Genomic DNA, 12,779 nt, shown 5'->3' with positions numbered 1-12,779 from the left:
ATCCTCTGACATTTAAACACACTTTGAAACATGGAGGGTACTTCTACTACAACTAACGACGTTTCCATCAGCCTCATCTGTACTTGCAAATTTTAGCATGTTAGCATGATCTCCGTTGTCCGGGGTGTTAATTGCAGAGTGAATAAAAGATTTTTTATAGATGTTCCTATGGGCCAGTGGGACTTTGAACCAGTTATTTTGCTGGCCTGATTAGTTTTAGTTTTGTTTGTGTTTGATTGTACCCAGATAAAATGTTAAGGGTCAGTATGGATTCAATTAGCATCCTGTAAACAGGGTTAAAATGTCCTTGCTGACATTAAAAGTCCTGAGTTGCCTCAGCAGGTGAAGGCGCTGCTGGGCAGGGAGGTGGGTAGATTTATTTTGTCACAATATAACAGGTTACAGAGGGAAATTGAGTCTGTAACTCCCTTCTGCTACGTAGCAGAGAATATACATTAATACAGAAGCAATTATAAAAATAGTAAACAGAAATAAACTATCATCAATGGAGCAGTGCTGAGGATGAATTAGAGTTTAAGAGTCTGGGGGAAAAAGCTGCTCTGCAGTCTGGAGGTGCGGCAGCAGAAACTTCTATATCTCTTTATATAGACAGATATTTATATGGTTAGATTTTATATTTTCTACTTGCCAACATGTTTTATTATTATTGCTGCTCTCTCTTTAATACTTTGTTTAGCAACGTGAGCAACTGTAACAACAAGTTCCCCTCAGGGATAAAATAATGAATTTCTGATTCTGACTCTTAGTCTGGCGAGATTAACAGCATGGTTCAGGTTAGGTGAAGTCATGAGGTGCAGGATCATATGAAGACACTGACCAGGTGACCTGAGAGACAATCAGCACACTTTGTCATTGATTACCACTTAAATGTTGTGTTAAATATTGGTATAGTTGCTATGGATACCCAGAATTTATTATACCTCGAGCTCTGATTTTCAGATGTCCACGTTTACTACTTTACTGGACACCTGCCAACAGCCAACCAATCAGAAACCACTACTGTCTGCTGACCTTGGAATAAGGCAGGAAACAGGCGAGGCGATCTGAGCCTCGGTGAGGAATTTATGTCCATGTGTTCAGTCTGTAAGTGTAAAAGTCTCGACCACTGAGTCATCCGGGCCGTCTGATTGGGCAGAGAGGAGTGTGTGTGAGTCAGCTGGTGTATAAACACCACACCCTGTCCCAGGCTGGATCATAACGGAGCTGCTGCTGCTCGCTGCCTCACTGCTGCTGCTTCTCTGAAGGTAGGAAAACATGAACAACACAGATTTCAGTCGTACTCTGCTAAAAGATCACAGGAATAAATGACCAGCCTGTCAACTCTGATACAACAGAAAGTATTTTAGTTGTTTTTGGTGCTTTAACTGCAGGAAACATCTGTTAAAACAAGTCATTCACAATCTATTAAAAGCTGAAATCTCACTCAGGAGACTTTAGAAGTGATAACAGCCGGCTGGTTGATGGGTGTGGCTGGGTAAAGTCTTGTCTGCAGACCCTCGCTGCCCTCTGCCTGTAATCAGGGTATCATGTTCAGGGAGGATCACAGAGAGGTGACGGAGCGTCGCACTCGTTATCTGGAAGGAGAAACAAGAAAAGAGTTTAAGAAAGTCCCCAGAGACAACAGCAGCCTGAAGTTTCTTCCTTATTTTCTTTATTTCTTCGTCTGCTGCTGCTAAAGGTCCTTAGAAGAGACGTCAAAAACAACAATCACATGATGAAGTTGACAAATCAAATCCATCCATAAACATGCAGGAATCAGGGGGAAAAAACCGAACACTAACAAAGCAAGCAAACTATAAGGGAAAGCATGCATTGGTGCATTTTTGGCAACAGAAGCAGCTTTTACAACTTCAACCCAAAGCTTAGGGGTTCCCTAAACCTTCAAAATAAGTGCCTGATCGATCTGTTAACCAAAGACGCTGGGATTTTAATTTTAAAATTGGGGGATGGGGAACCAGGGAAAAAAAATATGGAGTGAAACTAAAGTTGAAAAGACGTTTTAACAAACATAATTTGCTTCTTCATTCAATGAGCCTATCAGGTTTTTACAGTGTGTAGTACAATTGTGCTGCAATAATTACGGTTACTTTCATTAATGTTAACTTTTTTTGCAATGGCAAGTCAAAATGTCTAAGAAAAATAATGGGAATCATTTAGGAACAAAACGTCCAGTTCTGCACTCATTTTCAGCGGTAAAGAACAAACAAATTATGCAAGATTTGATATATTTTGCAATTTGGTGCCCTGTTTCAAAGTGCAATTCACTTATACACCACTGTCATCCACGTGCATTTATTATGATCACATTACTTATGAATACAAACTAGTGAGTCGCCAACTTTGCTAACAGCCAAACATCAAGCAGGCGCGACAACACAAGACACAGCGATAGTACTGACTAGGAAGAGTACTAAATAATGTTGCTTTAATGATCACGGTGTCACAAATCACGTTACAGTGTCGCACACGAGTAGAGACGTCCCCTTGGCCTCTGGGAAGTTTTATTTTTAACTATTTTTGATATTGCGTAGACTAAGCGATAAATTGATGAACTGAAAACATCAGCAGCAGATTAACTGACATTAGTTAAGGTCCTTCATACGAGTGTAATGTTCTAGCGTCCACATACCTTTGGCCATGTAGCCTGTGAGGCTCAGCTCAGGGTTAAAATAGGTTCTTCTTTCGGAGAACGGAGTTCAAAAATAATACAGACGTACTCTGTACATTAAGACCCATTTAAACCCAAACATAGAAGAAGTATTCTGCCTGTTTGTATCAGCTGTTGCTAAGTGATGAAACACTGACCCTCGAACACACTTCCTGTTAATGTTTTGTAAGAGGGTGAAAGGTCGAGGCAGCGTTCCTGTTCTTTTTAAATGTATTAACTCCCACTGTTTGGGGTTAGTAACAGTTTGACTTCAGGCTCCACACTTCTTCAGATCTGTTTGCTGTGTGATCCATTTTCCTTATCTGCAGCCCCGGCCTCTCCTGCAGACACGCCCTCTGGCACTTCCCTGTCAATAAATCAAACACACCTATCTGAGCTCCCACTCTGAAGTGTGTACGGCCTGCTGGATTCTGCCGCTCTGAACTTAGGATTTCCACGGGGGGGGCAGTTTTGTTCTGTCAGTGAGATTTGAGCCGACTAATATTTCTCTTCTGGTGGCACAAAAAAACCTGGAGTGGAAAAACAATTCATAAAAAGAAGGAATATCACAAAAAGTGAAAGCTTTCATGCTCGGCTGAAGTGGACAAGTTTGAATATCGAGAGGGAAACAGCCGTTTACTGTAACTAACGTGTGAAATAGCATGACTGTACAGACTGTTCCTGTTGACAGGAGAGCAGCAGCAGCAACTGTATGGTGGGAGTTTAAAGCGTATCACAATAAATTCCTTAAATACTCAACATGTCCTTGATTTTTTAAAATGAAATTAGAGATACAACTATTTTGATAAATTACTTGAGTTATTTTTTAAGCATAAATGACAAATCTGCTGGTTTCAGGTTCTCGAATGTGAGAATTTGCTCATTTTCTTCTGTCTTTAGATTAAACTGAGTTTTGGGCTGTGACAGAAAAAGAAGATGGCTCTAGGAAACTGACAGCATGTGTGTTTTACTGATTAATGGAGAAAATACTTGTCAGGTTAAATGATAAACTCATCAGTTGCAGCCCTAAATGGAATTATAACTATTGATGCCGTTGTGCAATTATGGAAAGCACAGAAGAAGAAGTCCAGAAGTGGAAAAGTTGGCGTATAGAAGAGCAGATGTAATGACTGACGGAGAATCGCTCTGGTCACATCAACTGATGCTGTAACTGTCCGTCTCGACTCTCTGCAGGTTGAGTCAACATGGCGCTGGTGTCCGAGTTTCTGGGTCAGCTGACGCTGTCGTATGGAGGGGTGAGTCACCTGCTGACGTCGCACAGTACTACACAATCAAGAGCCCTCGCTTTCCTTTCCTTATTTTGGAATAAAATACGTCCGGTTGCCAACGGCGACAGATAACTGATATTTTAGATCCCGTTTGAATTGATCCCTGAATTACAAACAAAGTTTTTCATTTCAAAAGATAATTTAAGTCAAGAAAGTCAGTTTGTCTTAAAACAGTAAAGTAAGTTTTAAAGTAAGTTAGTTTTGTGTGAAACCGCTCAGTGAATCTCTCGTATCGCAGAATATACGTCACCAATAGTTTAGCACTGTAATGCTAAGCTAACTGCTTGCTTGCTGCCCAGTGGTCGACCGGAAAGGGGAGGGGCTCAGACTTACTACGACAATATTTTTCAGGAGAACAATGTGATGGTTAAATGTATCCATCTCACCCACATCTGAGGACGCTGCTCTGGCTTTAATCTTTAGATTATATAACCGCAGGTATGCACAAATTCTTGTATTTTTACAGCCCAATTCTGAGAGGGGATCCACAGTTTCAAGGCTCTGCAGTGTTTTACTGCCGTCATAAAGCAGATAAAGGTGTGGTTTGTTCTCCACCCGGAGTTCAGCTGATAAACTGAAGATCAGGTCGTTGTGCAGACACTGATGACTGATCAATGATCCATTCAGAACCACAGGATGGAAATGCAGGAACAGTGGATAAATCTGAGTACAGGCAGACTTTTGTCTCACTGTTATCTTTTATTTGAAGAAAAAAAAAGTCCAGATCTTTTCCAGGAAGGTTTACAGGAGCATTCCATCCTCTTCTAATCAATAAGGCTATAAAGTATATAGCAGGAGAGGACGGTATTAAGGTCCTCCAAACACATTCTTTAATGTTACAGTTCAGCCAATCACAGTCAACAGTAACTGTTGTCACTGACATTTCTTTGTCTCGACATAACGACTATCATAATAAAATTTGACAGATTCTACAGAAGTATAACCATCAAAGTAATTAAAGTACCAGAACGAGTACTGTTACTTTGATACTTACATTTTGTATTGGTACTTTTAAGTATCTGAGTACTTCATCCACGCCCCCCCGAGGACAAAACATGTAGGGCAATCCAACAACACAGCAAATATTAAAACAAAGCAGGAAAACCCACCTTTTGGTTTTCATATTTGCAGGTTTCTTCATCTCAAACTGTAGTTTTTATGCCCCCACAGGGGCCACCATACATGAGAACAGCAGTAGACTGAAAGGTAACGTGTCTTTCTTTGTCCTCTGTAGGAAGCGGAGCCTAAATTCCCCACCGTGGTGCCAGTACGAGACTTCGACCCAGACAAAGATGCTGCCCGGATCGAGACAGCCATCAAAACTAAAGGTGAGCACGTCCAGTTCACCTGCCTCCTGTCTGGATATGGGACTGAGATCTGATGCCATGACTCCAAAGAGTCATTAACATGTCCCTGCTCTCCAGAGGATGAACAATCCCGACAAACATTTCTTTACAGGAACTTTTAGACTCGTGTTTTTATGTGCTGGTGTTGCTTTGGCATCACGCTCTACAGCGTTTCTCTCTGCAGGACAACCAGCTCAGATATCAGGTTACTGGCTGGCTTCTGTCCATGCATGAGCTGTTCAAACTATTACAGCATGTTTTCTGGTCAGATTGGAAACTGACTAAAGTTGAAGGAATTCATCTGCAGATGCCACTAAACCCACTGCAGGGAATTGAACCTGCGAGGCCGATCGTCCAAGTTCTGACTTTTCTGTTTGTGTGGAGAGCTGCAGGATTTCCCAGCTGCTCCGACTCAGCTTCCCGTGAGCGAGTTGCAGTAAAAGCAGGACATCCCTCGGCAGATTTAAGACTTTCCATCGTTTTTCAAAAGCTGAAACAAAGAAACAGACAGGTGCTGATAATAGAGTTAAAGACGCAAAACAGATCAAAAACAGAGTTCAGGTGAAGGCAGAAAATAGTGTTTAACTGGTTCTTTTGTCCACAAAATGTTGAGAGTAGTCATTATGTAAGACATACAAGCTTTGATTTAATTTATTTTCAGGTCAGGATATAAAGTCGGGAGCCAGAAGTAAAGCAACATAGGAAATGAACTGATCCAACAAGTCCTTCATGAAAATATGTTCTTTGCCCTTCAGAGAGACATAAGCAGCCTGTATCAACAGAAAAGCATCGTCCGTCTCTTACACATCCCTGCTGGAAAATAAATCTGTTCATTAAATCCTGCAGGTGTAGACGAACAGACCATCATCGACATCCTGACCAGACGCAGCTACGAGCAGCGAAGAGAGATCGCCTTCGAATATGAACGGCTCGCAAAGAAGGTTCAAAATGTTTCTCCTTTCATTAACATGATGATGTTCAGAGACATTTCACACGTAGGCAGGAATCGGCAGGTGACATAACTACCCAGCTGGTACACTCTGCTTCACTGCAAAAATGTTGTGTTTTTTAAAAGACATTTGTAACTTTTAAAGACATTTCATTAATACTTGTGCTGCTGTACTTTTCAGGATCTGGTCACAGCCCTGAAGGGGGCGCTGTCTGGCTCTCTGGAGGCTCTGATGTTGGGTCTGATGAAGAGCACCGCCCAGTATGACGCCTTCGAGCTCAAAGCCTCCATGAAGGTCAGACTCACCACAGGAATGTAATTAAAGTACATTTACTCAAGTACAGTACCCAAGTAAAATTTTGGGTACTTGTATTTCTTGTCATGTTTCAGATTCCATGAATTGTTCGAGACAATTTGCCTTCTCACATGGTTTCATTTAAATAACTGTTCAAGGAACAAAGCTGTGAAATAATCCAGATTTCACAGATAAGTTTAGGATTAGAGAAACGTCAAACACTGAAAATATATTTCATTAATCATCTCACGACCGCTCAGATTTATCTGGGGACACTGTAGACTGGCACAACCCGTAGGTTGGAAACCACTGGGCTGAATCTGCTCACTGTAGCCAAAAGCAGCCAACGCTAGCCAAGTGCAGCCAATAAGCAGCCAACGCTAGCCAAGTGCAGCCAATAAGCAGCCAACGCTAGCCAAGTGCAGCCAATAAGCAGCCAACGCTAGCCAAGTGCGGACAAAAGCAGCCAACGCTAGCCAAGTGCGGACAAAAGCAGCCAACGCTAGCCAAGTGTAGCCAAAAGCAGCTAACGCTAGCTAAGTGTAGCCAAAAGCAGCTAACGCTAGCTAACTATATACAAAGCAGTTAACACTAGCTATATATTTATAAAGTAGTGAAACTCTATAGTACATCTAGCAAACTGTATATAAAGTAGTAAAACTAGCTCCACCTCAGCTACAACAGTAAAATGCTACCCTAACATTGATGCATCCTTATTTACAATCTAATAATGTCAGATAGAATCAGATATCAGTCACTTTTACTGCAGAACCAGTGGTTTTACTTAAGGTAATTTTGGCTAATAAAACATTTAACTTAAGTGTTAGCAGGACTAGCTGAGCTTCATGGGAGGTGGTGTGTCTACTTTGTGATTGAAAAGTATCAGGCGGCTCCGATATAATCATAATAGTAAATATAAAAAATAGTGTTAAAATTAGGAGTCTTACCTGTTGGTATTTGTGTTTCTAGGGACTGGGAACAGATGAGGAGACCCTCATCGAGATTGTCTGCTCCAGAAACAAGGAAGAACTGGCAGAGATCAAGAAAGTTTACAAAGAAAGTATGTTTGGAAATAACTTTCCAATAATATTCAACAAATCTGAATTTGGTCCATAATAAACAAGGAAAATGTATAATTTTCACTTAAACCTGCTGACAGTAAAATGTGCTATGTGAAGTTTATCTTTGTATCAAAGAATGATTCTAGTATTACAGTTTCAATTAAAAAAATAAAAATCACCTTTCTCATGATGGACAATATTATCTATATAACTTCTCCTGACAAAGTGACTCAGCTATTACATCTAAAGTTAGCGGCCTTTGTGTAAACTGACACTATTTGAGAACTGCTGGGTGTTTATCATGTTAGCTCACTGATATCATGTAGTATTAAGTACAAACGTATAATTAGCTAGTTTATGTGGCTAACATTAGCTTCATTATGGATTTATTTACCTTATAATTGATTTTAGTATTGTTCATGTGTTTTATTTTTCTGTGCAGCGTTTAAGAAGGACTTGGAGAAAGACGTAGCAGGAGACACATCAGGAGACTTCGCCAAACTGCTGCTGGCTCTGGTTCAGGTAGCTTTGATGCTAACTGGTGCTAATTGATGCTAACTGTACAAGAAGTACCCGGTGGTGGAATATAACTAAAAGTACATTTACCTTCAATCAATGAACTCATCTTGACTTTGAAAACCCAGGGGAAACACTAGCAAACAAATCCAAAGTCCAACAAACAAGCAAAGGAACAACAGACAATCCAAAAACAGAAGGACAAACAAACACAATCCAGGAAATACTGGGGAAACAAACACTTGGAAAACTGCTAGAACACAAGTGAAAAGACACTGATGAACTGGCAGAGACCGGGACCACTTAAATACTGTAGTGAGGACACCATAATGAGACACAGGTGAACTTAATTAGGGAGGAGCAAACAATCACACAAGGGGGAAGTGAAGTGAACCGAAATGAGATGAGGAAAATTCCAAAGTAAAACAGGAAGCAAGTAATCAAAAACAGAGGAGGAGGAAACAAAGAGCAGCAGTTAAAGACACCACACATAAGACGAAGGGGAACAAATGAATAACTAACAAGGAAAAACACAGCGCAAGAAGAAAAGTTCACAAAGACACAAGAGGAAAGGTTTAACAAAATAAGACTGTTGCTCCTCTTTAACATAAGCGATAAGTTTTGCATTTTATTGATTTTGCTACTAACGTTCTTGCTTTTTGTGATAGCTATATTTGCAGATACAGTTTGATACCAGAGTGAATATATATATATATATATATATATATATATATATATATATATATATATATATAGATTTTTAGGTTAAAGCCTTTGCCATGAACACATTGCATTTATTTGAGTTTGTCACTGTGCTCTGAGCAGACGTTGCTGCTGTAGAGTTCTACTGTTGCACCTTTTAATTTGAAATGTTTCACACTGACATGAATGTTTTTTGATCTACAGACAAAGAGAGATGAACCCTCTAATGTGGTTGACTATGAGAAGATTGACGACGACGCCAGAGTGAGTAAAATCAGAAGTTTTTTACTTTAAAAAATTCTTCAAAAGATTTGTGATTTCTAAAAAAGCCAAACATTGTGGTGCCGTTCCCCTGGGTGTGAATTTGTTTCACGGAATAACACTCAGCAATAGATAAGTTGTATTAAGTGATTTTAAGCCATCTTCTATTCTCACGTGTGAACCTCTTAGAGTCTGTACGAAGCCGGGGTGAAGAGGAAGGGGACCGACGTGGCGACCTGGATCGCCATCATGTCTCAGAGGAGCGTCCCCCATCTGCAGAAAGGTGAACTACACCTGCAACACACACACACACACACACACGCCAGCTGATGTGACGATTCTGCAAAATCATAGATTTTCAACTGAGTTTTAACATTCACTTTGAACTCTTCCATCCGCTGGCAGTGTTTTTTGGAAATTCAATGGTATGTTGTTTACATTAAATACTCGTATAGCGCCTTCTGGAAGACTCAAAGCACTTTTATGCGCCCACATTCACCCATTCACACACTGATGCCATACACATTCATACACATGCAACAATTAGGGTACAAAGTATCTCGCTCAAGTATACTTCGACATGCAGACTGGGGATCGAGCCACCGACCTTCTGATCAGTGGAAGACCGCTCTTTCCCCTGAGCTATGAGTTTTTTACATTTACTAATGAAAGAAAAAAAATAAGTTGTACACGCTTATGGAGCGCGACAAAGTCCAAAATAATTCCAAACAGTGTGCACAGTCCAACAAAACCAAGAAATCCAAAATGCAACCGGGCAACAAAGGAAAATCCACCAGCAAAAAATGCAACAATAATCCAAACAGACAGGCCGGAGTGAAACACAAACCCATAATGCATCACAATAAATACTGCGGCACACCACCCAGCAGGCAGGGTAATTAACCACAGGTGGGGCACATTAGGAATCAGGGCAGACAGGAAACAGGATGCGAACATAAGACACAGACAACTTCAAAAGAAAACAGGAAAAGGACTGAACTTAGACCAAAACCGTGACAATACCTTTTTAATATCCAATGGCAACGCTTGTTATATTCAGTTTCAACGTTTTTTATGTCCCCAGCCACATGATTTTACATTCAGTGACAGCCTTTTTAAATTCTGTATCTGTGCAGAGCCGCTACAATACTGGTTAAGGTTAGGGAGAGACGGTGGTAATAAAAATGCTTCTCTATAGACAGTGTACCGCGCTTTAAGTTTGACATGTTCTCCCCTTTGATGCGTTTCAGTGTTTGAGAGGTATAAGAGCTACAGTCCGTACGACATGAAGGAGAGCATCAGGAAGGAGGTGAAGGGAGACCTGGAGAAGTCCTTCCTCACTCTGGGTAACAAACAGCACGTCGGTACCATCAGTACCACAGTTCTCATCTCCTGCACGCATGCTGCAGCCGTGCAACAGCAGTGGAACAGCAGAACAGCTGGTGAAGACGTCAGGAGGTTAATTCAACGTCTGTCTGTCTTCTCTTCACAGTGGAGTGCTTTGAAAACCGGCAGCTGTACTTCGCCAACAGACTCAGCGAAGCCATGAAGGTACATTAGCAAAGTTTTGTCCAGTGGTGGAAAGTAACTAAGTACTGTACATAAAGCAGTTTTGAGGTAGAGAGACTAGATATATAATGCCTTTGCTGTCATTGTCACATGTACAACAATATGGATAGCCATCTTTTTTTACGGTGAGGCACTTCCATTTTACTTTATACCTCAACTTCATTTCATTTTACAGGGAACTATTGTACTTTTAACGGCACTAAATTTATTTGATAACTGAAATTACTGTCCAGATTCAGATTAATAATTCAAAATATAATCAACAAATAAATTATTGGGTTTTTTTACATCAATTATGTCAAGACGTGAATGATCACAGGGTAAGATTCACAGGCTAGCCAGCAGTATATAACGTAATATCCTGTGTGTGTGTGTGTATATATATATATGTACAAAGGAGCTCTAACATTACAGTGATGAACACATTATTGCATCAATAATTACTATTTGATCATATAATATATACTATTCTGAAATGTTTACTTTTACTTTTGGTACTTTAAGTATATGTTGATGCTAATACTTACATACACAGTATTTCTACTCTGGTATTTCTGGTATTTTTCCTCAAGTAAAAGACACTTCTTCCACCGCTGGTTTTGTCCCTAATGTCTCTCAGTTATAACAACATGTTAACACCTGAGCGCTGGGAACTCTGGGACGAGCAGACAGCTTCAGGCTCAGCTTTCAGTCAGTCTGCTCTGACGTCAGAATGTCGTCCCCCATCTTATTTATTTTTCCGCCTCTCTGCAGAGTAAAGGCGCGAAGGAGAAGGTGGTGACCAGGATCATGGTTTCCCGCTGCGAGATCGACCTGATGAAGATCAGAACAGAGTTCAAGAAGCAGCACAAAAGATCCCTGTACCAGACCATCGCTGTGAGTACCGGTCACTGTGTGTGTGTAAATTCACTTCGGGTACTTTCACTGAGACTGAAAAACAACAATTACATTTAAAAATAATCATTTTTATGCTGTTTATAATCAGCTATTAGTCAGTCAGCCAAAACAATCAGGAGAATGACATTAACTAAAATTAAAGAAAAGAAATAAGTCGAGTCAACTCGCTTTTATTTATTTTTGCTTTGTTCATAAAGTTTTATTGATGACAATATTATTATGTCTTTGTTATTCAGGAGCACACTAAAGGAGACTACCAGAAGGCTCTGCTCAGTCTGTGCGGAGGAGACGACTGAGGCCTCAACTCTGTCTGGACTCAGTTTCCCAGAAGGCAGTTGGTTTGGAATTGTCAGCTGACTGCAGAGCTTCTTACAGTATTAGAGCTTTTTGTTTTTACCTCCACATTAAACAGATCGTGTGACTTCCATCTCAGCAGCAGCTTCAGTTTTTGAAATAAAACATTTCGCCTGCCAATGTGTTTGTTTCCCGTTTTATTGCAGAGCTGTTCACTTTGTACTGGTTTTGTGCCTTACAAAGGTTTCATCAGGTGATTCTTTACTGCGCTCAGCTTCATTATCAGCAGCACTTTTTCTCTCTTCTCTTTTCCATTTGAAAGGTACAAAACAACAAACAAACAGAGCAGCGTGTTTCTGGTTACACTGGTAAAATGTTGATAATCAAAGTGACGATGCGTTTGAGTCTGAGACACACTGTGAGTGCTGATCTTCAGTCAGCAGTGTTTCTGACCTACAGAGAACACAGAGACACTGAGGAACCAGGTGACCAGAGCCTAAAGCCAGGATAAACAGGTTCAGTGAACGTGGTGTTGAAGGTGTGGAGGTGGGTCAGTCTGTTACAGAAGACTCTGTAGAAGGACAGAGTGCCAGCAGGACAGTCCACATACACTGCTACTCTGTTAGAGGAGGGGGGGGAGGGCGGGGGGAGGAGGAGGACGAGAATGAGGAAGAAGAGGGTGAAACTAACAAGGGAATTAAAGACAACCATGAGGAAGAGGAGGAAGAGGAGGAGGAATGGGAGGTTATCGCGGAGGGAGGAGATGAATATTTCTCTGTTATACTGACAGACAGAGTACGCAGCACCAAAGCAGCTCAGACTCCAGGACTGATCATTGTCTCCAAACAAACAGTCTTTCCTGTTTCCTCTCCTGCTGATTCTCCTGTAAGTCGCAGCTATTCAACTCTTCCTCTGCACTCCACCTCCCAGTA

The 12,779-nt window shown here is 40.8% G+C and overlaps 1 protein-coding gene and 1 long non-coding RNA gene across 2 annotated transcripts; one reads left to right on the top strand and one right to left on the bottom strand.

Annotated features, from left to right (window-relative positions):
- The first annotated feature begins 1,161 nt into the window (after positions 1-1,161).
- LOC119890527 (annexin A2-B-like) lies at positions 1,162-12,027 on the top strand. Its single transcript, XM_038701840.1, has 13 exons — positions 1,162-1,265; positions 3,863-3,924; positions 5,192-5,285; positions 6,150-6,244; positions 6,434-6,547; positions 7,517-7,607; positions 8,051-8,130; positions 9,031-9,090; positions 9,277-9,370; positions 10,338-10,433; positions 10,580-10,638; positions 11,410-11,532; positions 11,790-12,027. Exons 2-13 carry the CDS (start codon positions 3,874-3,876, stop codon positions 11,847-11,849), a joined length of 1,017 nt encoding a protein of 338 aa, XP_038557768.1. The 5' UTR covers positions 1,162-1,265; positions 3,863-3,873; the 3' UTR covers positions 11,850-12,027.
- On the bottom strand, positions 1,343-3,437 carry LOC119890528. Its single transcript, XR_005442249.1, has 2 exons — positions 2,651-3,437; positions 1,343-1,595 (listed from the first exon to the last, which is right to left on the bottom strand). It is a non-coding gene; the product is annotated as an uncharacterized LOC119890528 (long non-coding RNA).
- Positions 12,028-12,779: the final 752 nt, after the last annotated feature.

This window comes from Micropterus salmoides, unplaced genomic scaffold (assembly GCF_014851395.1).
Source record: "Micropterus salmoides isolate LMB-PRFRI ecotype aquatic unplaced genomic scaffold, ASM1485139v1 Ms_hic_scaffold_6, whole genome shotgun sequence".
Taxonomy (NCBI): domain Eukaryota; kingdom Metazoa; phylum Chordata; class Actinopteri; order Centrarchiformes; family Centrarchidae; genus Micropterus; species Micropterus salmoides.
This window is presented reverse-complemented; position numbering and strand designations above follow the sequence as displayed.

What these genes read in the sequence shown, in the direction of transcription:
- LOC119890527 (XM_038701840.1), top strand. Translation starts at nt 3,874, where the DNA reads ATGGCGCTGGTGTCCGAGTTTCTGGGTCAGCTGACGCTGTCGTATGGA. An exon ending in TGACGCTGTCGTATGGAGGG is followed by an intron (nt 3,925 to 5,191) that starts GTGAGTCACCTG and finishes TGTCCTCTGTAG; the next exon opens with GAAGCGGAGCCTAAATTCCC. An exon ending in CAAGAAAGTTTACAAAGAAA is followed by an intron (nt 7,608 to 8,050) that starts GTATGTTTGGAA and finishes TTTTCTGTGCAG; the next exon opens with CGTTTAAGAAGGACTTGGAG.